Genomic DNA, 26552 nt, shown 5'->3' with positions numbered 1-26552 from the left:
GTAATGACCTAGGGAGTGGGGGAACCGGGGACGACAGAGCGGTCCTTGGGCTTTTCCAACCTTACACTTTGATTGGTTCAAGAACACATTTTATCTGTTGATAAAGTCTCTGAGGAACCACAGTCTCCCATCAGAGTAATCTTGCGCTTCTTTCTTTTGGAGGAAATAACCTGATTTAAGGCAAACTTTGAATTTCTTCACGTCTTTATTACAGCATTTTCCAAAAAAGCCACGAAGGCACAGATATTCCTTATTCCTTTGCATTGATGACAGTAACAAATAAGGAATCGGATTTTTAAAACGGTATTTTTTTTCCAGAGAATTTTATAAGTAATGCGGTGCAGAATTTTTCTTTACTGTACTAGCAATAATTTCAGTTGGCAGCTTTCAGCTGGTTAAGTAATGAAACAGTGCTGTGTATATGACAAGGCGAGATTCAGTAGCAAAGACATTACAGCTCTAAGCAGATGTAAAGCATGCATAACTTAACCTTTTTTGTTAATTATAAATAAGCTTAAACTTGTTTTTCCCTTTTTCAGGGCAGACTACTGGAAGTCACAACCGAAGAAATTCTGTGATTACTGCAAGTGCTGGATAGCGGACAATAGGCCTGTAGGATGATTTCCACTGTTAGAGATTCTAATATGTTCATATGTTCACGTGAAGTGTTCCTTTTTTATCTGAATTGAGAATTTACAAAGCACTTTCATGCACATTGCTCTTAATTTTTCAAAACATCAAAAGATTTCTTATTCCCTGTTTGAAAGTTATGAACCTTTTCATCATACTTTTTGTACTTTAATGAAAAGTATACTTATATATAATATAATAAATTATTATATGCACTATAGTAACCTGTTTATTAATCCATGGCCCATCAGTTCCCTTCAGGAAATGAACATTGAGTGATTAATTTTGTCTGTTTATGAAGCATCTCCTTTTTAACAGCATTTGTAATACCTGCCATATACAAACAAAAATAAGAGTGGAAAATTCTTAAAGTATAAAAATAATCAGCATAACTTTAATTTTCCTTGTATGTTTTCCATTCTGGAAGTAAACATAATGCGTAATTTTACATCTATAGATGCTTAAATTTGAAATAAATACTTCTGTCACGGAATATGAAAATAGCAACTCTGTTAAGCGCATTATAGCTGTATCACTTAGTGTAAACTCAACTTTTTAAGATATAAGAAAAGCACCTTTGATTTTTTTCCCCCAGGGAATATCATTGAACATAGTATTGTGTGTGTAGATATGCTAGGGTATCTGTTAAGTATGTCATATATTCATGTGCATTTACTTGCGTTCGCTGAATGCACAGAAAAATCTTTGCCCCTTCTTAGCAGTATTTTATTTTTTTAATAGACATTTACTCTTGTCTATAAGGTGTTTGGGTAATTTTTTTTCTTTTGGGGTTTGTTTTTTTCTTTTGTTTTGTTTTGGTCTTTTTGAACGGTTACTAACATTCTTAAGTTTCCATCATGTTTAAGTTAGGCCATCCTTAGAAATAAATGTCACAAATGTGAAACCCCACACAAACCACTGAAAGTCTTTCTTTGGAGGTATCCAAGCAGTGCAATGAATTTTGAATTTTCTAGAGGAAATAATCCCACCAGGGTAGGCTCTCTTCATCTTCTTGCAGTTGCTAATGCACATTTATTTAATCATTAATCAGAAACAAAATTAATTTCCTTTTTTTTTTCACTCTGGGATTTATCAGGGCATCGCTCTGGACAAACCTACAAAATCTCATGCCCTGTTCAAGGTTCCATGTACTTATGGTGTTCAATTAAGCTGTCCATATAAGTTATATTAGGAACTGTACTAGTCAAAATATAAATTTTGTACCAAATAAACATCTTTTGCTTTAGTCTCACACATAAGTTAAAGTTTTAAAATATTAGTTACCATCAATTTTCAATTTACTTTTGAACACTTTTTAAATATTGTTTGTATGGTGTGATCACTTGAGGAAACCCAATATATGAAAATTAGGGGGTGATTATTTGCTCTACAAAATCATACTTCCGGGTTTAGACTAGGTTTGCTAATGCATCACATGAGATTCAATTGACAGGACTTATTTTGCAGAATTTACTAGAAATTTTATTGCATAACAACCAGATGCCTCTAATTGAGGGAGCATTTCTATTACATAGGTATTAATATTACCCACCCAGCCTTGTCCCCATTCATCCAGTACTTGTCACTTCCCGTAGATTTCCACTTTCTTCATTTTCATGTTTACCCTTTCATTGTTTCTATATAAAATTATAAAGTCTTATTCCAATGTACATAAAAGGTAGCATGTATATGCACTATTCTTTGCCATAATTTTTTTAATCGCATAGTAAATCCTGGAGCGCTCTTTATCAATACATAGGGAGCCTCTTTGTTCTGTATGACAGCAACCTGTGGGAATGTACCATAAATGTATTTTTAACCAGTCCCTTATAGACAATTGGACTGTTTTAAGTCTTTTTCTGTTACAAACAATGCTGCATTGAATAACCTCGCAGTGAAGGTCATTTTGTATATGTGCTGGTATAGCTGTAGAATAAATTACCAGTTCAAAGGGTAAATGTATTTGTAATTTTGATAAATACTGCCAAATTGTTCTCCATAGGAGTTGTACCGTTTTACACTATTACCACAATATATGAAAGTGTTTGTTTACAATTTGGTAGGAATTTTTAAGGTCTGGGTTTTTCTCACTTTTGAGGAACAGAGCTCTAAGGATTTATTTTTCTATGTGTTCTGCCTAATGTAGCAAATAGAACATTAAAATTCCAGAGACTTTATAGTTTTTACATTTGATGTTCAGAGGTGTTTCTTGAGGTTAAGATTTTTTTTAATGCTGCTCTTTTGGCCTCATGTCTTGTTTGATTCCTTATTACAATCATAGTCAGTAGATTAGTCATCAGGGCTACCTTGTATTTTTGCCTGTTAATATGGTCATCATAGTTTATTTTAGGAACAAAAGGAAACTCTAGTCAGAGCATAATAATAAGTAATATGGTTCATTTCCATAACATCATTTGATAGGACCAATTTGCAATAGAATTGCTTTATTTTAATCTTTTCTGTCAATTGTTTTTATATTACTTTATCAATTGAATTTATATTAGTGTAAAAAACTGGAAGAGGAAATGGGGTTGGGGGAAATGGCTATACTTTTTTTCAGATAATTAACCAGGTATTCCAACACCATCTGTTAAGCAATGGCTTTGATGATATGTTCCGTTTCCATATTTACTCTATTATTTTACTGTGAAAATTATGATAATTATTTAGTTTTCCATTGTATTGACTTTTTTTTCCTTTTCAAGAGTGTTGAATTTCATGAAAGAGGAAAAAATCATAAGGAAAATGTGGCAAAGAGAATCAGTGAGGTAATTTAGATATTTTTCTTTGCCAATTTTTCTGTGTAAAGGTCAGTATTCTATCTCACTTTCACTTTTATATGTCTTACGTAGATTAAACAGAAAAGCCTGGATAAGGCAAAGGAAGAAGAAAAAGCATCAAAAGAGTTTGCTGCAATGGAAGCAGCTGCCCTGAAAGCATACCAAGAAGATTTGAAAAGACTTGGCTTAGAGTCAGGTAAAAAAGCGACCAGCCGGTTTTTAAAGTAACCACAGAAGTCATACTAAACAAGCTTTTACTGTTTCCATAAAGAGATTATACACTCAGAGTATAATGTCAGTCGTTTTACATGCATCATAGCCCTATTTAGATTGTGGGACTTTGCTGGTGCACTTTTATTTTGCTTTTAACACTTCATCTTTTAACCCTTTCTCCATTCACAGCACCTATAGTTACTTTTTACCTAGTTTTAGCTCTGTTCTATGTCAGTGGTTTATTTCAGAGAGACTCAAGTTTCTTTTTAGATATTCTAGTTATTCAGCTAAGAGAATTATTCATTAAATAATAGGTCTTGCATTATAATTACAATTCACTTTAGTGATGTCAAAACTATGAATCAAGGTGAGCCACAGTGGCTCAGTGGCAGAGTTCTTGCCTGCCATGCCAGAGACTCAAATTCGTTTCCCAGTGCCTACCCATGCAAAAAAACAAAACAAAACAAAACTATGAATCATGTTATTTGTATGGTTATAGGAATTAAATGAATTAGGCTTTTGTGGGCAAATTCACCAACCTTACCACTAGAAGGTAGGTAATTTGAGGGTTCAAGGAAAAGTCAGTTCCAGTAAAAAGCATTGTTTAACTAGAATGTGTCCTTCGTATCATTGCAGATAGGCTTTGACTTGGAAAGCTTCAATGAGCATTTCCTCAATGACAAATCCATTGTTCTTAAGCCAACATATAGCAGATCTCAGTTGGTGATCTCGCATAATGGTTGGGATAATCAACATGGAATGGTATTCTTTGCTCTGTAATAAAAAGAGCTTTCAGTCAAGATCTTAAAGCAGAACCAAGATAAGTTAGCCCACATTGCCTTTATCAAGTAAGAACAGTTATAGATAGATTTTTAAAATATTATCCTGGACATTGGTAGTTATGAAAGTGAGAGTGATATTGATTTATGAAAGTGGTATTGTGAAGAAAAGGAAAGTAAGCATTATGGAGAATTATAGAGCAGTAAGTTGAAAATTTGTCTCTTACCCATTACATAGATTAGGTGATTCAGTTGTACTGCCCTTTGAGCAAATAAATCTTTGCATTTTATATTAAAATGAATTTTAAATGTTTTTGAAAGGTTCATTTTCATAGACAGCAGTACGTATTCCTTTTAAAATGAAATCGTTGCAAAGGAGTTTTAAAAACTCCCTAATTGCTAAGATTTTTTCAGATATTGCTAACTTTTTTTTAAATTTTAATCAAGAAAACCAGTGAAGAGGCGGGGCCAAGATGGCGGCTTAGTAAGGTACGTGCGTCTTAGTTCCTCCTCCAGAGAAACTACTAGGTGAACAGGAACAGTGCAGAACAGCTCCCGGGGCCACAGTAGGGAATGGACACACAGCTTACCCCAGTCTGGACTGGCTAGTCTGACTGCGAGACTCGGCTGCGGTGAGATCCCCGAACGGTGCGCGACCCCCCGAGCAGCGGCAGCTGTGGCAGCCGGAACTCCTCCCTCCCTCCTTCCCGGGCCGACTGAGAGTCTCGGAGAGGCAAGTTTCCCAAGCCGCGGCGGCCGCACCCCTCTTTTGCGGGCGGCTTCCTGGTCCGGCTACGAGTCTCGGATCAGAGGGCTACCCAAGCCGTGGTGGCCCTCCCCCGTGGGCTGCTTTCTGGTCCGGTGACGAATTCCCTAGGCCGCGGCGGCCTGCGACCGACGCCCCTCCCCCGTGGGCGGCTTCCTGGTCCAGTAGCGAATTCCCCGGGCGCGCTGCAGCCGGCACCAATAGGGAAATTAATAAAGGAGCCACAGGGTCCCCTCAAGCCGCGGCGGCTGATGCCCCAACCACGCGCGGCCCCCCAAACCAACTGAGAGAATTGGATCGGAAATCCCCAGGCCGTGGAGAACGGTGACCGGGGGATCCCTTCCAAACACGTGAGACAAACGTGTGCCACGAGCGCCACCTACTGGGCAGGATAAGAAAAACAGAACCCAGAAATTTCACAGAAAAATCTTACAACATTGTTGGGTCCGACACCCAGGGATTTCTGACTAAATGCCCAGAAGCCAGCAGCAGAAGATAATGGTCCATGCTCAGAAGATTGAGAATATGGCCCAGTCAAAGGAACAAACCAATAGTTAAATGAGATACAAGAGCTGAGACAACTAATGCTGAATATACGAACAGAAATGGAAAACCTCTTCAAAAAGGAAATCGAGAAATTGAGGGAGGGCATGAAGAAGACATGGGCTGAAAAAAAAGAAGAAATAGAAAAACTGAACAAATCACAGAACTTATGGAAGTGAAGGATAAAGTAGAAAAGATGAAAAAACAATGGATACCTACAAGGATAGATTTAAAGAGACAGGAATAAAATTAATTAGTGATTTGGAGGATGGAACATCTGAATTCCAAAAAGAAACAGAAACTATCGGGAAAAGAATGGAAAAATCTGAACAGGGTATCAGGGAACTAAAGGACAATATGAACCGCACAAATATACGTGTTGTGGGTGTCCCAGAAGGAGAAGAGATGGGAAAAGGAGGAGAAAAACTAATGGAAGAAATTATCACTGAAAATTTCCCAACTCTTATGAAAGACCTAAAATTACAGATCCAAGAAGTGCAGCGCACCCCAAAGAGATTAGACCCAAATAGGCGTTCTCCAAGACACTTACTAGTTAGAATGTCAGAGGTCAAAGAGAAAGAGAGGATCTTGAAAGCAGCAAGAGAAAAACAATCCATCACATACAAGGGAAACCCAATAAGACTAGGTGTAGATTTCTCAGCAGAAACCATGGAGGCTAGAAGACAGTGGGATGATATATTTAAATTACTAAAAGAGAAAAACTGCCAACCAAGACTCCTATAGCCAGCAAAATTGTCCTTCAAAAATGAGGGAGAAATTAAAACATTCTCAGACAAAAAGTCACTGAGAGAATTTGTGACCAAGAGACCAGCTCTGCAAGAAATACTAAAGGGAGCACTAGAGTCAGATACAAAAAGACAGAAGAGAGAGGTATGGAGAAGAGTGTAGAAAGAAGGAAAGTCAGATATGATATATCTAATACAAAAGGCAAAATGTTAGGGGAAAATCTTATCCAAACAGTAATAACACTAAATGTTGATGGACTGAATTCCCCAATCAAAAGGCATAGATTGGCAGAATGGATTAAAAAACAGGACCCTTCTATATGCTGTCTACAGGAAACACATCTTAGACCCAAAGATAAACATAGGTTGAAAGTGAAAGGTTGGGAAAAGATATTTCATGCAAATAACAACCAGAAAAGAGCAGGAGTGGCTACACTAATATCTAACAAATTAGACTTCAAATGTAAAACAGTTAAAAGAGACAAAGAAGGACACTATATACTAATAAAAGGAACAATTAAACAAGAAGACATAACAATCATAAATATTTATGCACCGAACCAGAATGCCCCAAAATACGTGAGGAATGCACTGCAAACACTGAAAAGGGAAATAGACTCATATACCATAAGAGTTGGAGACTTCAATTCACCACTCTCATCAGTGGACAGAACATCTAGACAGAGGATCAATAAAGAAATAGAGAATCTGAATATTACTATAAATGAGCTAGACTTAACAGACATTTATAGGATATTACATCCCACAACAGCAGGATACACCTTTTTCTCAAGTGCTCATGGATCATTCTCAAAGATAGACCATATGCTGGGTCACAGAGCAAGTCTTAACAAATTTAAAAAGATTGAAATCATACACAACACTTTCTCGGATCATAAAAGAATGAAGTTGGAAATCAATAATAGGCGGAGTGCCAGAAAATTCACAAATACGTGGAGGCTCAATAACATACTCTTAAACAACGACTGGGTCAAAGAAGAAATTGCTAGAGAAATTAGCAAATACCTTGAGGCGAATGAAAATGAAAACACAACATTTCAAAACTTAGGGGACGCAGCAAAGGCAGTGCTAAGAGGGAAATTTATTGCCCTAAATGCCTATATCAGAAAAGAAGAAAAGGCAAAAATGCAGGAATTAACTGTCCACTTGGAAGAACTGGAGAAAGAACAGCAAACTAATCCCAAAGCAAGCAAAAGGAAAGAAATAACAAAGATTAGAGCAGAAATAAATGAAATTGAAAACATGAAAACAATAGAGAAAATCAATAAGACCAGAAGTTGGTTCTATGAGAAAATCAATAAGATTGATGGGCCCTTAGCAAGATTGACAAAAAGAAGAAGAGAGAGGATGCAAATAAATAAGATCAGAAATGGAAGAGGAGACATAACTACTGACCTCACAGAAATAAAGGAGGTAATAACAGGATACTATGAACAACTTTACGCTAATAAATACAACAATTTAGATGAAATGGACGGGTTCCTGGAAAGACATGAGCAACCAACTTTGACTCAAGAAGACATAGATGACCTCAACAAACCAATCACAAGTAAAGAAATTGAATTAGTCATTCAAAAGCTTCCTAAAAAGAAAAGTCCAGGACCAGACGGCTTCACATGTGAATTCTATCAAACATTCCAGAAAGAATTAGTACCAACTCTGCTCAAACTCTTCAAAAAAATCAAAGTGGAGGGAAAGCTACCTAATTCATTCTATGAAGCCAACATCACCCTCATACCAAAACCAGGCAAAGATATTACAAAAAAAGAAAACTACAGACCAATCTCTCTAATGAATATAGATGCAAAAATCCTCAATAAAATTCTAGCAAATCGTATCCAACAACACATTAAAAGAATTATACATCATGACCAAGTAGGATTCATCCCAGGTATGCAAGGATGGTTCAACATAAGAAAATCAATTAATGTAATACACCATATCAACAAATCAAAGCAGAAAAATCACATGATCATCTCAATTGATGCAGAGAAGGCATTTGACAAGATTCAACATCCTTTCCTGTTGAAAACACTTCAAAACACAGGAATACAAGGGAACTTCCTTAAAATGATAGAGGGAATATATGAAAAACCCACAGGTAATATCATCCTCAATCGGGAAAAATTGAAAACTTTCCCCCTAAGGTCAGGAACAAGACAAGGATGTCCACTATCACCACTATTATTGAATGTTGTGTTGGAGGTTCTAGCCAGAGCAATTAGACAAGAAAAAGAAATACAAGGCATCAAAATTGGAAAGGAAGAAGTAAAACTATCAGTGTTTGCAGACGATATGATACTATACATCGAAAACCCGGAAAAATCCACAGCAAAACTACTAGAGCTAATAAATGAGTACAGCAAAGTAGCAGGTTACAAGATCAACATTCAAAAATCTGTAGCATTTCTATACACTAGCAATGAACAAGCTGAGGGGGAAATCAAGAAACGAATCCCATTTACAATTGCAACTAAAAGAATAAAATACCTAGGAATAAATTTAACTAAAGAGACAAAAAACCTATATAAAGAAAACTACAAAAAACTGCTAAAAGAAATCACAGAAGACCTAAATAGATGGAAGAGCATACTGTGTACATGGATTGGAAGACTAAATATAGTTAAGATGTCAATCCTACCTAAATTGATGTACAGATTCAATGCAATACCAATCAAAATCCCAACAACTTATTTTTCAGAAATAGAAAAACCAATAAGCAAATTTATCTGGAAGGGCAGGGTGCCCCGAATTGCTAAAAACATCTTGAGGAAAAAAAACGAAGCTGGAGGTCTTGCACTGCCTGACTTTAAAGCATATTATGAAGCCACAGTGGTCAAAACAGCATGGTATTGGCATAAAGATAGATATATCGACCAATGGAATCAAATAGAGTGCTCATATATAGACCCTCTCATCTATGGACATTTGATCTTTGATAAGGCAGTCAAGCCAACTCACCTGGGACAGAACAGTCTCTTCAATAAATGGTGCCTAGAGAACTGGATATCCATATGCAAAAGAATGAAAGAAGACCAATATCTCACACCCTACACAAAAGTTAACTCAAAATGGATCAAAGATCTAAACATTAGGTCTAAAACCATAAAACAATTAGAGGAAAATGTAGGGAGATATCTTATGAATCTTACAATTGGAGGCGGTTTTATGGACCTTAAACCTAAAGCAAGAGCACTGAAGAAGGAAATAAATAAATGGGAGCTCCTCAAAATTAAACACTTTTGTGCAATAAAGAACTTCCTCAAGAAAGTAGAAAGACAGCCTACACAATGGGAGACAATATTTGGAAACGACATATCAGATAAAGGTCTAGTATCCAGAATTTATAAAGAGATTGTCCAACTCAACAACAAAAAGACAGACAACCCAATTACAAAATGGGAAAAAGACTTGAACAGACACCTCTCAGAAGAGGAAATACAAATGGCCAAAAGGCACATGAAGAGATGCTCAATGTCCCTGGCCATTAGAGAAATACAAATTAAAACCACAATGAGATATCATCTCACACCCACCAGAATGGCCATTATCAACTAAACAGAAAATGACAAGTGCTGGAGAGGATGCGGAGAAAGAGGCACACTTATCCACTGTTGGTGGGAATGCCAAATGGTGCAACCACTGTGGAAGGCAGTTTGGCTGTTCCTCAAAAAACTGAATATAGAATTGCCATATGACCCAGCAGTACCATTGCTGGGTATCTACTCAAAGGACTTAAGGGGAAAGACACAAACGGACATTTGCACACCAATGTTTATAGCAGCGTTATTTACAATTGCAAAGAGATGGAAACAGCCAAAATGTCCATCAACAGACGAGTGGCTAAACAAACTGTGGTATATACATACGATGGAATATTATGCAGCTTTAAGACAGAATAAACTTATGAAGCATGTAATAACATGGATGGACGTAGAGAACATTATGCTGAGTGAGTCTAGCCAAAAACTAAAAGACAAATACTGTATGGTCCCAATGATGTGAATCGACATTCGAGAATAAACTTGGAATATGTCAAGTTAGAAACAGGATAAGATAATGGGTAATTGGAGCTGTTGGGATACAGACTGTAACAGGACTAGATACAAAAACTCAAAAATGAACAGCACAATAATACCTGATTGTAAAGTAATCATGTTAAAACACTGAATGAAGCTGCATCCGAGCTATAGGTTTTTGTTTTGTTTTGTTTTGTTTTTACTATTATTACTTTTATTTTTTTCTCCATATTAACATTCTATATCTTTTTCGGTTGTGTTGCTAGTTCTTCTAAACCGATGGAAATGTACTAAGAAACGATGATCATGCATCTGTGTGATGAAGTTAAGAATTACTGATTGCATAGGTAGAATGGTATGATTTCTAAATGTTGGGTTAATTTCTTTTTTTCCGCGAATTAATAAAAAAAAAAAAGAATAAATGACAAAATAAAAAAAAAAAGAAAACCAGTCAACATACAATATGAACATTCTTTCTTTTTTCATCACATAGTTGTATATTCATCATCATGATCATTTCTTAGAACATTTGCGTCAATTCAAAAAAAGAATTAAACAGAAAACAGAAAAAAATTTCATATATACCATACCCCTTAATCCTCCCTTTCTTTGAACACTAGCATTTCAACCTACTAAATTTATTTTAACATTTGTTCCCCTATTATTTATTTATTTTTAATCCATATGTTTTATTCATCTGTCCATAAGGTAGATAAAAGGAGCATCAGACACAGGGTTTTCACAATCACACAGTCACATTGCGAAAGCTGTATCATTATACAATCATTTTTGAGAAACATGGCTAGTGGAACACAGATCTACATTTTCAGGCAGTACCCTCCAGCCTCTCCATTACGCCTTAACTAAAAAGGTGATACCTGTTTAATGCATAAGAATAATCTCCTGGATAACCTCTCAACTCTGTTTGGAATCTCTCAGCCATTGACACTTTATTTTGTCTCATTTCACTCTTCCCCCTTTTGGTCGAGAAGGTTTTCTCAATCCCTTGATGCTGAGTCTCAGCTCATTCTAGGATATCTGTCCCACATTGCTAGGAAGGTCCACACCCCTGGGAGTCATGTCCCACATAGACAGAGGGAGGGCAGTGAGTTTGCTTGTTGTGTTGGCTAGAGAGGGAGGCCACATCTAAGCAATAAAAGAGGTTCTCTTGGGTGTGACTCTTAGGCCTAATTTTAAGTAAGCTTGACCTCTCCTTTGTGGGGTTAAGTTTCATAGGAACAAACTCCAAGATTGGGGGCTCAGCCTATTGCTTTGGTTGTCCCCACTGCTTGTTAGAATATCAAGAATTCTCCACTTGGATAAGTTGAATTTTCCCCCTTTCTCACCATTCCCCCAAGGGGACTTTGCAAATACTTTTTTACTCACTGTTCAAATCACTCTGGAATTTATTGGGGCATCACTCTGGACAAATAAACAAAATCTTATGCCCTGTGAAGGTTCCATGTACTTGTAGTGTTCAGTTAAGCTGTCTACATAAGTTATATCAGGAAGTGCACTAGTCAAAATGTAAAGTTTTTGACAAGCTTTTGATTGTAATAACATTATTAATGTTTTATAAACCCTGTCGTTCACCCCCACCCTCCCCCCCCCCCCCCCAAAATAAAAGGAAAGTTACTTTGGCTACTTCACCCTGTCCTCGTCTTTTCTCTAGAAGTTTCAGAGCCAGGTATATCACCAGTATCCAGCACCATTCCCCCTACCTCTTCATCAAATCAGCAGAAAGAAAAGAAGAAAAAGAAAAAAGACCCTTCAAAGGGCAGATGGGTAGAAGGCATAACCTCTGAGGGTTACCATTACTATTATGATCTTATCACAGGAGGTAAGTCATTTAGGTATAGAACTGGCAGAGAACCGTAACTGACAGTTTTATTTTGCATGTGTTAGGATTTTTATTTAATATTGGGACATTTTAAACAATGAAAGACTATAACTTTACATTTTTGTAACAAAGGTGAGAAAATTATGTGCCCTCTAAAAAAGGTGCCCTTCTCATAGTGACTCAGTATCATCTTTTGTCAAGTACTTAATAATGTGTTCTTTCCAAATAAATTATAACTTTATATTCTCTGTAAAACCTATAAGTATGAGCTGTAGGCTTGCGTAAAAATTAAATATTTCAAATTCATCTTTGCAAATTGCATTGTTCTTGAAATAAAATATTCTGTGGAATAGATTGTCTGTAAAGCCATCTCGGAACGAGGAATTGAATTCTTTTTTGAGTAACTGCCTTGATTGACCTAGTAGAGTACCTCTATCCCATTAATGTTTTGGTCATCAGTTTCTAATAAAAGACACAATCGTATTTTTCAGTAAGGATACCAAGGATATCCGTTCAGTAGAGAAGCCATTGTTTTCTAACAAAATTGTGCATTTGAGATTTGTACCCCATAGAAATTCTGGGTAAATAATGATAAAAAGTGAGTAAATGCATTTATTCTACAGTTAGGTAGCATCTTGTACTACAGAAATAAAAATTTTAGAGTTATCTAAAAGTAACCAAGTGTAATAGAAGGAAGAGTTTTTAAGTTTTTAAGCTAAAAATGTAATTAGATTATATGGGTGCTGTAAAGAATTATGAATTAATTGTGGTTAGATGAATCTGTGAAGTTATCACTAAAATTATTTTTAAGCCGATCCATAAATTAGGATGAGAACATTAGGAACATTGTTATTTTATCACTACTTGCATCTCTAGCACCTAATAGTGCCTGGCACAATGCAGGCACTCCATTAATATTTTGACTGAATAAGATTTTGCTAAATTGTTACAAGGAAATGATGTGAACCAAAAAAAAGTTTGAATGTTCATGTTTGGGAAATAGAGAGACATCTAATGGAGGTGAAATAGGAGGTTCTTTGAAGACATCATGGCCAAAGAAAGAGGGTAGAAAGATAGATTGGGTCCATATCATAGAGCTAGGAGAATTATGATGCCATTTACTGATATATGAAACAAGGAATAAGTTTAAGGGAAACAAGAATTAATTCAGTTTTGGAAATGTTGAGTTGGAGGTACCTATAGAGCATTCACCAGGCAATTTTTTTAGTAGCTAATTGGTGGCGTCTGGGAGTGTAGATTAATATAAAAATATGTTAACTTTTAGGAGTCTGGGAGAGAGACAGCAGTAAATAGGGTGGATATTAAAGGTCTGGGTAGAAGAAAACCCAGTTTTATACTTTATTTTTATACCAATTTAGATATATATTTCTATAATGCTTTATACATATTGAATATCTGGTACATTTTTGCTAAATTAAATTTATGGAAAGTTTTTATTTTTTTTGAGCAAAAAGATTTTATTAATGCAATAAATTTTGCTTTAAGCATCTCAGTGGGAGAAACCTGAAGGATTTCAAGGAAACTTGAAAAAGGTAACTGAAGCATACTAATAGTGTCTTTGCTTTATCATTTTTAGAATGTTTTTATTGAGAAAACTTCACACACATTCAGTCCATCCGCAGTATACAATCAGCAGCTCACAATATCATCATAGTTGTGTATTCCTCACCATAATCATTTTTAGAACATTTGCATCACTCCAGAAAAGCAGTTAAAAAGAAAAACTCATACATCCTATACCTCTTACCCTCTCTCGTTGACCATGAGTATTTCAGTCTACCCAATTTCTTACCTTTTATCCCCCTGCCCACCCCATTATTTATTTATTTTTTGTCCTTATTTTTTACTTATCTGTCCATACATACGCTGGATAAAAGGAGCATCAGACACAAGGTTTTCACAATAACACAGTCACAGCGTAAAAGCTATATGGTTATACAGTTGTCTTCAAGAATCAAAGCTGCTGGAACACAGCTCAGTGTTTTCAGGTACATCTTTCTAGCCACTCCAATACACCATAAACTAAAGAAGGATATCTATATAATACGTAAATATAACCTCCAGGATAACCTCTTGACTCTGTTTGAAATCTCTCAGCCACTGAAACTTTATTGTCTCATTTCTCTCTTCCCCTTTTTGGTCAAATATATAATACGTAAATATAACCTCCAGGATAACCTCTTGACTCTGTTTGAAATCTCTCAGCCACTGAAACTTTATTGTCTCATTTCTCTCTTCCCCTTTTTGGTCAAAAAGCCCTCCTTAATCCCATGATGCCTTTCATGGGAGTCCTGTCACATGTCTTGTCACATATTGCCAGGGAGATTTACACCCCTGGGAGGCATACCTCTCTGAGGGGGAATGGCAGTGAGTTCACCTGCCGAATTGGTTTAGGGAGAGGACGCATCTGAGCAACAAAAAAGGTTCTCTGGGAATGACTCTTAAGCATAATTGTCAGAATGCTTAGCTTCTCCTTTGCAGGAATAAGTTTTGTAGGGGTGAACCCTAAGATCAGGGACTTAGCCTATTAAATTGGTTGTTCCCACTACTTGCAAGAGTATCAGGAATTTCCAAGATTGGGAAGTTTAATATTTCTTCCTTTCTCCCTAGTCCCCCAAGGGAACTTTGCAAATAGTTTTTTATTTTCTGCACAAAGTCCTCTGAGCATCAGGGCATCACTCTAACCTGTACAAACCAACAAGATCACATGCCCTATTCAAGATTCCACGTAATTACGGTGTTCAACTAAATTGACCATACAAGTTAAGTTAGATAATATACTACCAAGAATATAAATTTTGCACCAAATAAAAACATCCTTTCCTTTGGTCTCTCACAGAAGTTGAAGTTTAAAATATGGACCATATCCTTTATCCTGTATTCTGATTTACCTTAGTCCTATCCAGATCAGCTTCATTCATATCTCTAGTTGAAGTCTGATCACTTTTTCAACTTTTTTAACAGTTGCTGTATGGGGTAATGTGACTTTCATAGCTTCAGTGTTCTATCTCTGAGTTTCAGGTATCACGTACAAACCCAAAGTTTCAGGGAATGACCAGGTTAAGCACAAATAGCTCAATATCTCAGAATTTAGAAATAACAGTTTCAACTCCTGAATATATGTGACTACTGTAAGAGCTTACAATCTAGGACTCTTTGCCATAGGCCCTACCTGATAACCCATGCTCTCAGCTTCAATCCAAGTTTATATATTATAATTAGTCCATATGAGTGAGGGATGATAATATTTGTCTTTTTGTTTCTGCCATTTCATTCAGCACACTGTCCTTAAGGTTCATTCACCTAGTTGCATGCCTTACTGCTTTATTCTTTAAAGTGACTGGTGTCTGGGTTTTTTTGTAGAGTTCTGTTAAAAAATATTTATTTCCAAATAAGGGGCTTTCCCCACCCTGAAACTTATCATTTGATTACCAGTCATTTACCATCCACCTGTTCCTTTCCATCTGCTAAGAAATATGCCTGGCTTTCAAGGGTGATACATTCTCTCCCTGTATTTGCTCAGCATAAACCAAGCTTCCTAGCCATGATCAGTCATACCACCACCTATATCCCCCAGCTGTCAAAAGAACAGGAAAGGGTGGCTGACTCTACCTTAGTAATTCAAAATGTAAACATCATCACTGTCTTCAGTTTATGCTGGTTTTTCCCCTCCCACTAGACAGCTCTGAAGTCTGTTTGGATAGAAAATTTAAGTGAAGATGGTTATACCTATTATTATAATACAGAAACAGGAGGTAAGTATTACCTTTTTTGTGTTAACTATTTAAAATTGTACCTAAAATTGTAATTACTAGCATGCTGATAAATCAGTTTTAATGTATTTATTACTTAAACATCTGAACTTGGAATTTTTTTTAACATTTTTTATTGTTTAATGTAACATATACAAAGCAAACAAAGAAAAAAGCAATAGTTTTCAAAGCACTCTTCAATAAGGAGCTACAGCATGAATTTGAGAATTTAACATAGTGATAAACATATTTCCATAGAAAGCATGTTTTTTTTAATTGGATGTTTTTAATTAGAGAAGTTGTAGGTTTACATTAAAATCATGTACAAAAAACAGAAACAGTGTCTCCATATCCCCAACCCTACTATTAACACTTTATATTAGTATGATACCTTTGCTATGCCTGAGAAAATAATGTTATAGTTTTATATCATTACATTAAGGTATATATTTTTTTACAATAGACCACCCATATTATTAACAACTTGTATTAGTGTGGCACATTTGTTATAATTCATGAAAGAACATTTTCATAGTTGTCCTGTTAACTATAGTCTGTTGTCTATAAAAGGTTCACTATATTGTACAGTCCTATGTTTTATCTTTTATTTTTTTCCAGTAACATATGTGCAACCTGAAATTTCTCCTTTTAACCACATTCGTATATATAATTTAGTGCTGTTAGTTAACACTCAACGATGTGCTAACATCACCACCATTCATTTCCAAAGTTTCACAATCAACCCAAATAGAAATTCTGTACAAATTAAGCATTAACTTCCCATTCTCTATCCCCAACCCAGTGTCTGGTAACCTGTATTCTAGATTCCAACTCTAAACATGTGTTTAATTTTTTTTTTTAATACAAAACATTAAGTGCTGGCAAGGATGCAGAGAAATAGAAACCATCTTATATTGTTGGTGGAAATTAAAACCAGTTTGTGGTTACTCAGAAAGTGAAATACAGAGTAACCATAAGACCCAGCAATCCCACCTCGAGGTGTATTGAAGGATTGAAAGCAGTGACTCAGAGAGATTTTTGTTCACCAATGTTCATAGCAGCATTATTCACAATAGCCAGAAAGTGGAAGCCACGCAAATGCCCATAAGCAGATGAATGGGTAAATAATCGAACCAGGTTTCCTGCACAGAAGGCAAGCATTCTACCACTGAACCACCAGAATGGCTTTTTAAAGGGGGAATTTATTAAGTTGCTACTTTACAGTTCTAAGGCTGTGAAAATGTCTCAATTAAAGCAAGTCTATAAAAATGTCCAAATTAAGGCACCAACAAGAGGTTACCTTTACTCAAGAATGCCCAGTGAAGTTCAGGGTTTCTCTCTCAACTGGAAAGGCACATGGTGAACATGAGCAACATCTGCTAGCTTTCTCTCCAGGCTGCTTGTTTCATGAAGCTTCCACAGGGATGTTTTCCTTCTTCATCTCCCAGGTCTCTGGCTGCATGGGCTCTCGTGGTTCTTGTGGTTCTCATGTCATTCTGTTGCTCTCTCCAAAATGCTTCCTCTTTTAAAGGATTCCAGTTAACCAATCAAGACCCACCTGGAATAGTTGGAGTCATATCTCCCTCTAATCCAAGGTTAATACCCATAATTGGGTGAGTCACATCTCTGTGGAAATAATCTAATCAAGTGTCCAACCTATAGTGCTGGGTATGGATTAAAAGATCCACAAAATGGATCTGGATTAAAACGTGGCTTTTCTGGGGCACATAATCCCTTCAAGATGGCACACTCCACCCTCTGGCCCCTAAAAGCGACATATTTTTCCCATATATCAAATACATTCATTCCATACACAATGACAGAGAACCTTAAAGCACTTCAATAACAATACAAAGTAGAAATAGTACAAAGTTAATTACAGGCATGGTCTGTCCTAAGGCAGAATTATCCTCTGGTCCTGGACCTGTAAAACTCAGAACAAGTTATTTACTGCCAACCTACAAAGGAAGAACAGTCATAGGATACATATACTCATTTCTTAGGGAGAAATTGAAAGGAGCATAGGGGTCACTGAACCCAAGAGTTTCAAAACCTGCAGGAAAAACTCCATTAGATTTCGGAGTCAGAAGGTCATTTGTCTTTGGGGCTTCAGAAAGTAGCAGTCTCATCCTTTCCAAGGGCCTATGCAGTGGCCCGCCTCTCTCCAAACGTAACTTTGGGGGGACACTGGGGAGAATACCTTTTTCTCAGCTCCACTTTCTCCAAGCATAGTGGCACACCTGACCTCTCTGCCATGTCCAGGGCACAAGATCCTCACAACTCTTCCAGAATCTTCCCCTTATACATTTAAAGCTGTTCCAGTGTATTTGGTATTTGCAAACCACAGCAGTACCCCACCTCTCTGGTACCAAAATCTATTCTAGTTTGCAAGCTGCTGGAATGCGATAAACCAGAAATGAAACAGCTTTTAAAAATAGAAATTTATTAAGTTGCAAGTTTACAGTTCTAAGGCCATGAAAATATCCCAATTAAAGCATCTATAAAAATGTCCAAATTAAGGCATGTTTCTTCAACTCAAGAAAGGCCAATGAAGTTCAGGGTTTCTTTCTCAACTGAAAAGGCACGTGGCGAACATGGCGACATCTGCTAGCTTTCTCTCCAGGCTTCTTGTTTCATGAAGCTCCCCCAGGGGCATTTTCCTTCTTTATCTCGAAAGGTCTCTGGCTGCCTGGGCTCTCATGGTTCTTGTGACTCTCTTTCTCTCTCAAATGCTTCCTCTTTTAAAGGATTCCAGTAAACTAATCATTACCTACCGGAATGGTTTGGGGCCACATCTCTGTGGAGATAATCTAATCAAGAGGTTCCAGCCTGCAATATTGAGTAGGTATTAAAAGAAACAGTTGCTCCCACAAGATTGGATCAGGATTAAAACATGACTTTTCTAGGATACATAATCCTTTCAAACCAGCACACTGTTGTTTATCCTCTTCATAAAAGACTCCAGAAGGATTAAGACTCACCTTGAATGGGCTGGGTCAATTCTCAGTTGAAATAGCCTCACCAAAAGTTCCCATCCATAATAGGTCTACACCCATGAGAATGGATTAAAAGAATATGTAGTTTTTTCTGGGGTACAAGACAGATAATAAACCATACTAGGTATTATCTAAAATTTTCAAATTAAGATTGTATCTAATTTATTTTCCTAAAATTGCCCTTGAAGTAATTGTATTTGGTTTCTACTGCAGTTAAATATACCAGAATAGCTACAGATTTAACGTGAATTTGGGAGAGGTTTTTTAAAATTTATTTTATTGAAGCCCTCTATGTAACATTATTCTAAGAAGAAAAGGCCTTTGCAACTTTCAGGTGTAGATCCCTAGCCTGCCCCATGATAGAAATGTTTCTCTTACAGTAAAATTGAGATTCTAAAGCTTTATAAAGATAAAATAATACAATTTTAGCATTGTATCTGAGCTCAACTCACATCTTCCTTTACCAGCTGTGTGATTATAAGCAAGTCTCTGAGCCTATGAGACTCAGAGACTATAGTTGCTTTTAGGTAAATAAAAATGATTATGTGTATTTTGTGGGATCATGAAGGTAGATGTCTATAAAGTACCTAAAACAGCACCCAGCAGATACTAGGTGCTTAATAAATTATTCTCTAAAAATTCTTTTATTACTTGTATAAGATATAGATAGTAAGAAGTAGTGTTTTTCATTGATCCTAGAAGTACCCCATATTAATAAAGGTCCATATGTAATGATTTTACCTGAACAGTTCCGGTGTGTTCCTGAGACCAGTATAATTATTAATGGCAGTCTTTTTCAGGCTTAAAATGTCCCATTTGGACAAGAAATTGTACAGTGCTCTACCTTTTATTAAACTCAAAGTAGAAAATGACTACAGGATAAGTAGAAATGCTACTGTTGTGTTAAAGTCCACTAAACCACTGATTGGCTGTAGAATTTAGTCAGTTGAGATTTCTTTTCCCCATAAAAATGACAAATTATATTAATTAAGATTTGAATCATTTTATTCATATGATTTAGTTGTAATCATATGAATAAATTGTAAGAAATCTGATGTATTCTCATGCTTGAACGTGTTTCCTGTAATTGACATCAGGTGAATTGTAAGCTTCTTGAGAAAGTATCACCCACCTCTTTTAGGACTCTCTTCCCATTGGGCAGCAGTATATGCATCTAGTAAACCCAAGTTGTTTGAAATCATTTTCTGAAAGATACAAGGAAAGAGCTTTGGAAACTCTTAATTCATCTTCTTGATCAAAGTGGTAGTATGAAATACATGCAGTATTGTCATTTAATAAAATATTGTAAGAAATAGGAAATGCTATATTGGGAATTTGTTCTGAATAGAAAGATAACTGAATAACATAACTAATAAAATGTCTTGAACAGAATCCAAATGGGAGAAACCCGATGATTTCATTCCACTCTCTGACGATCTACTTTCTAGTAAAGTCAGTGAAAAGGCACTTGGCACTGTAGCAGAGTCTAAATCAACAGATTCACGTAGTGATTCTGATGGAGAACAGAAAGCAGAAGGAGAGTCTTCAACTGAAACACAAAAGCTAAAAATAAAGTTTAAGGTAGGTTCTTGAATTAGTCTTCACAAAAGTTATCAGCTTATAAAAAGCTCTATATTCTACTAGTAGAAGACAAAAATAAAGCCAAGACATACAGTTATTTTTTCAACATCACAGGGTTTGGGACGCCATGCCTTCCCGATCAAGAAAATCCATAAAACATTTAATTTTGACCCTCCATGCATACCGAAGAAGTCTGCTTTTTTTCTGTTTATTTTATGGGGCAGTTATAGTACCTTATTGTAAAATTTGGGTTAAATATTTGGTCATAGGTTGTTGTTAAGTAGACATATTATATGAAAAAGGTATTTTAAGAAATGAAATAAATATGAAAATTTAAAAAGAAATTGCATATATTTATGGTATTAAAACATAAAAATATTGATATAATGCAATACTATACGTCTGTTTGATGCATTTCTGAGTTTCTAAACTTTCTATATCATTTCGTGTGTCATCTGCAGCTTCTGCCAAACTCCCCCAAAATTCCTATTTAATTTATTTTGCTGACTGCAATATTTTAAACCCATAGTGGGAAAAGTCATGGCCAGGAAAGGATAACTATATGGGGGCGGGGGGGGTGGGGCGCAGGGGGTACAAGTCTGAAAATTGAACCCAGGTTTCCCGTATTGACGGCAAGCTTTCTACCACTGAACCACCGTGTGCGCCCATGGATAACTGTATTTTGACAACTACACAGATAGTTGTACCATTTACTGATATCTATTTGGGATTGAAACAGTAAGTTCATTTTTAGTACACCCCACCAAGTTTGAGATAACTTGTTGCCTGTGTAACTTTCAAAGAGCTATCTGAATGTCCAGGCTAGAAAGGGTAATTTGACTATCATCAACATACTGGTAGTAATTCAAAATAGAGTAATGTGATAACCTACAAAAATAACGTTGGGAAACCATGGGGTACATTAAACATTCAGGTAATAGGCAGAGGAGGAAAAACCCATAAAATAGAATGAAGAATAGCGGTTAAAAAGGTATGCAGAGAAGCAGAAGAATTTAATGTCCCAGAACCCAAGGAATCAAGGATTAAACAGTGTTCTAGTTTGCTAGCTGCCAAAATGCAATATACCAGAAATGGAATGGCTTTTAAAAAGGGGAATTTAATAAGTTGCTAGTTTATAATTCTAAGGCCGAGAAAATGTCCCAATTAAGGCAAGTCCATAAAAATGTCCAAATTAAGGCATCTGGGGAAAGATACCTTGGATCAAGAAGGCCAGTAAATTCAATGTGTCTCTCTCAACTGGGAAGGCATGTGGCGAACATGGCGACAGTCAGCTAGCTTTCTTTCCCAGCTTTCTGCTACCCTGGGGGCTGTCTCCTTCATCTCCAAAGGTCGCTGGTTGGCAGACTCTGATTCCCTCGGGCTTCGTGGCTCTGCTGTGGCTTTCTTGTGGCTGTTGTCATTCTCAGCTCTCTCATAATCTCAAGCCTTTCCAAAAATGCTTCCTCTTTTAAAGGATTCCAGTAAAGTAATCAAGACCCACCTGAAATGGGTGGAGATATGTCTCCACCTAATTAAGTTTAAGACCCACAATTGATTGAGTCACATCTCCTTGGAGATAATCTAATTAAAGTTTCCAACATACAGTACTGGATAGGGATTAGAAGAAATGGCTGTCTTTACAAAATGGAATTAGGATTAAAATATGGCTTTTCTAGGTTACATAAATCCTTTCAAACAAGCACAAAGAGAGGTCTAGAAAAAGAAAGAAAAACAAAATGTCCATTGAACTTGGCACTTAGTAAGTCCTTTATGCCCATTCAGCAATTTCACAAGACTTTTGAGGGTTAGAATTGAGATTACAGAGGACTGAAAAGTGTTTTGAAGTATTTGTGTGGTTCGGATATGTAGTGAGAAGTAGAAATTAGACAACAGAGTAGAGACACGCTATTGATTCTTAATATGAGAGATTTGTGATGGTAGTGTTTTTGTTGAATGGAATCTGAGCTTGCCTACAGATGGAAGGATAAGAAACGAGACGAGGCTAGTTAAAGCTAGCAGAGAAAAGATAAAATAAGGTATCAAAGAAGGTAGTTACGAACTAGGGCAGATAGATGGATTGGTCTTGAACAAGGAATAAACTCATTTTCTGTAGCAAGGTAGGAACAAGTGTGACTATAATGTTTTGTCCCATAGATATCAGGAACAAAATTGAGAGTCTTTTAATCTCAATTTTCTCATTCATATAGGAAGCAAGATTGCTGAGCATGAGGAATTTTAGAGACCTTAACAACATTAATGGTTTGAAATACTCATTGAGCTAGAATGGGAGATGGAATGAACCAATAGTAGCATTGAAAGGTGTGTTGAGTGTCCAGCCATGACAGGAAAACATACAGTTTTGTAATTTGTTAATCATTATGCTTTTGAGACATTCTCCAGGCAGGAACACAGTTTCCAAGCAGAAAAGGCATTATACCATTGATCCCTGCTTGAGGTTGCTGGCCTCAGAGATAAAAGAAAATCAGGGATGCTGGAGAGAGCATACCCTCAGACCATACTTGAGATCTTGTCATTACCTGCAATTTCTTTTTACCTGCCTTATAAATCTTGGTAGAACTTGGGGTGAGGGATGTATCTGGTTTGTAAGGAACAGCAGTAAAGTCTTTGTTGTGGTGGCTGTCTCACAGTTTTTATAGTCAAATTTAGGAACCCAGCATCCCACTAGGAACAGAAACTATTTGTTTCTTTTATATCAAAATTAACATGTCTATCTTAAAAACAAAATACAGATGAACAAACAAGAACAAACTATAATTCTGCCACCACCACCCCCACATGAAAAAATTGTTATAACACCTTAGTGTTTTTTGGCCCATAATTTATCCTATTCAGACATACACATTATTTTAAAACAAAATATGGAACTCAAATTTTAAGCAAAATACTGTAATACAATTTTATTACCATTTTTCAATTGTATCACAGTTATATTACATGTCAGTAAATCTTCATCTACCAAAATGATGGCTGCATATTTTTCCACGTCATAAATACACCATGTAATCAGACCTGCATTAGCTGAGTATTTCTTTTAGACAACTACTAAGGGTACTAGGGAACAAACTAACTGGAGATAACATGGCTAAGCAGTGTTAAATTGAATATCGTAAATTTTGAGGTCGGGTCTGTTTGATGGTATTGTGATTTGTTTTTCTCTGTTACACTTGATGAGCTAAGTTTAAGAGCAGAAAGACAAATGATTGAATAGCTCTCTATTTAGTAGTTCTTTAGGTCCTATTCAATAGGAAGTTGGAGGGACCAAGATATTTAGGGTATTAGGAAAAGAATGTTTGAAGATTACTTATGGGTTTGGGACTCTATAAACAAGAATATAAAATCTGGAGGAGACAAACTAGGAACACAAGAAGATAAGGTAATAAAGATGGTATTGAGGTTGGAGAGGAGGACTAGTAGAAGTTGGGGAGCCAGAAAGCCAAAAGAAGACAAACAGTTGTGTTCAGAGGGTAGGCTTTTGAAATTTAGGATTTCAGAGATGGGGTGTTTCTAAGTAATGACAAAGTTCAAATTAAAAGTGGAGTAGGTATAAGGATTCAATATGTGAATACTTCTTATACACCAGGTACCATAGACAAGGAAATACATTTTATATAGTATGCAGGGGCTGAAACACTGAAGGCCAGAGTTATGGTGTTGAGTCTCACAAAGCTTAAATCTTAAGGTATTTTTAAGCTCTTTAGGATGACAGCAGGAGTTTGACTAGAGAGACGATGGTGCTGGGGTTGTGAAAGTCATCAGACACTGGAATAGTGGCCAGAGGTCATTAGGTCATGAAAGAAGGAAAGGAAGAAAAAAGTATAGAAGGTGGTGTGTGCCTCAGCGGAAGAAGCCTTTATTGCATATGGATCAAAGTATAAAATATAATGACCGGGCAGGCCACGGTGGCTCAGCAGGCAAGAATGCTCGCCTGCCATGCCAGAGGACCTGGGTTCGATTCCCGGTACCTGCCCATGTAAAAAAAAAGTTTTTTTTTTTAAGATATATATATATATATATATATATATATATATATAAAATGATGTATTCAATATCAGTAAAAATGTTTTATTTAATAATAAAGAAAAAAAAAGTCATGATCTGGAAGCAGTCAAGATTGGTAAGAGAAAAATGGATGCTGTCTTCTACTCCTGTGATAGCATGAGGGAATGAGTTTGCATCCATTCAAAGAATTGCAAAAGAAACAGTGTTCTAGGGCTGCCACTGCACAGTTTGCAGAAAGGCAGAAGTCCAGCACGAGGTCCACTTGGTAACTGAGTCATAGGAATTTGTCATTGCGGATGAAAGGGTATCATGGAAGCACCAGCTTTAGCTAGGGGCTTCATGGGGGCTGCTTCCATCCCAAGGGAAGTCTTTTTCTAAAAGCACAAAGTTAGTAATTGTATAGGCTAGTTAGACTCTATCATTGTCATCAAAATAAAGTTGAATTACAGTTAAGACTTATAAATTGAGGGAGTTCTTTTGAAATAATGAGTATGTAAAGGTCAATTGACAGGGAATCAAAAGGGGCACACTGTAAAAGAGGTAACTATTGGGTATATAGGTAAAGAGAAATCAGAAAAGAGGAGGAGAGGATGAAAAGAGGCCTATTTGTATTTCCTACATTGAAGATCTCATGATATAAATAGGATCATATTATAATTTTGCTTGTTTTCTGTTTTTTTTTTTTTTAATGTATAGTATAGCATATATACAAAGCAGAGAAATAAAAAAGCAATAGTTTTCAAAGCACTCTTCAACAGGTGGTTACAGGACAGATCCCAGAGTTTGTCATGGGCTACCATACGATCCTCTCAGATTTTTCCTTCTAGCTGCTCCAGAATATAGGAGGCTAGAGGGCTTAAATATTTTTTTATCATCACAATCGACTTCTTTTCCTTCTATTGTGAAAAATAACATATATACAGAAAAGCTATAAATTTCAAAGCACAGCACCACAGTTAGTGGTAGAACATAGTTCAGACTTTGACATGGGTTACAACTTCACAATTTTAGCTTTTACTTCTAGCTCCTCTAACACTGGATACTAAAAGAGATATCAATGTAATGATTCAGCATTCATATTCATTTGTTAAGTCCTATGTTCAATGTATAATTCCACCATCACCTTTGATCTTTCCATACCTCTCTTTAGGGTTGTTTGGGCTATGGCAATTCTAAATTTTTCAAATTGGAAGGGTCTGTCACTAATATGGGGCAGGGATATGGAACTATCTGAGTTCTGAAGAGGCTGGGCTACGTTTCAGGACTTATCTGGACCAGGGATTCTTCTGGAGGTTGCAGGTTTCTGGAAAATTACTCTAGTACCTGGAACCCTTGTAGGGTCTTATACATTGCCCTAGATATTCTTTAGGATTGGCTGGAATAGTCCTGGTTGAGATTGGCAGGTTGTGATAGGTAGCAGTGTCTACCTGAAGCTTGCCTAAGAACAACCTCCAGAGTAGCCTCTCAACTCTGTATGAACTCTCTCTGCCACTGATACTTTATTTACACTTCTTTTCCCCCTTTTGGTCAGGATGGAATTGTTGATCCCATGGTGCCAGGTCTCGATTCTCCCTGGAAGTCACCTCCCATGTCGCCAGGGAGACATTCACACCTGGATTCATGTCCCACGTAGGGAAGAGGGCAATGATTTCACTAGCAGATTTGGGCTTAGAGAGACTGAGGCTACATCTGAGTACCAACAGAGGTCCTCCAGTAGTAACTCTTAGGCATGCCTATAGGTAGTCTAAGCTTCTTCGTTACCTTCATAAGCTACAAGAGTAAGCCTCATGATCAAGGGCATGGCCTATTGATTTGGATATCCCTTAAGTTTGATACAGTATCAGG

General features: G+C 36.6%; 1 protein-coding gene across 1 annotated transcript in view; it reads left to right on the top strand.

Moving 5' to 3' along the window:
• Positions 1 to 26552, top strand: part of WBP4 (WW domain binding protein 4) — a 39300-nt gene that overhangs the window by 789 nt on the left and 11959 nt on the right. The window contains exons 2-8 of the mRNA XM_077158383.1: positions 540 to 612; positions 3336 to 3398; positions 3483 to 3606; positions 12170 to 12337; positions 13844 to 13890; positions 16038 to 16113; positions 20497 to 20687. Of these exons, the coding sequence (XP_077014498.1) occupies positions 540 to 612; positions 3336 to 3398; positions 3483 to 3606; positions 12170 to 12337; positions 13844 to 13890; positions 16038 to 16113; positions 20497 to 20687 (742 nt within the window). The remainder of the gene's footprint in view (positions 1 to 539; positions 613 to 3335; positions 3399 to 3482; positions 3607 to 12169; positions 12338 to 13843; positions 13891 to 16037; positions 16114 to 20496; positions 20688 to 26552) is intronic.

This window comes from Tamandua tetradactyla, chromosome 4 (genome assembly GCF_023851605.1).
Source record: "Tamandua tetradactyla isolate mTamTet1 chromosome 4, mTamTet1.pri, whole genome shotgun sequence".
NCBI lineage: Eukaryota > Metazoa > Chordata > Mammalia > Pilosa > Myrmecophagidae > Tamandua > Tamandua tetradactyla.
The sequence above is the reverse complement of the archived record's forward strand: the minus strand, read 5'-3'. Positions and strand labels throughout refer to the sequence as shown.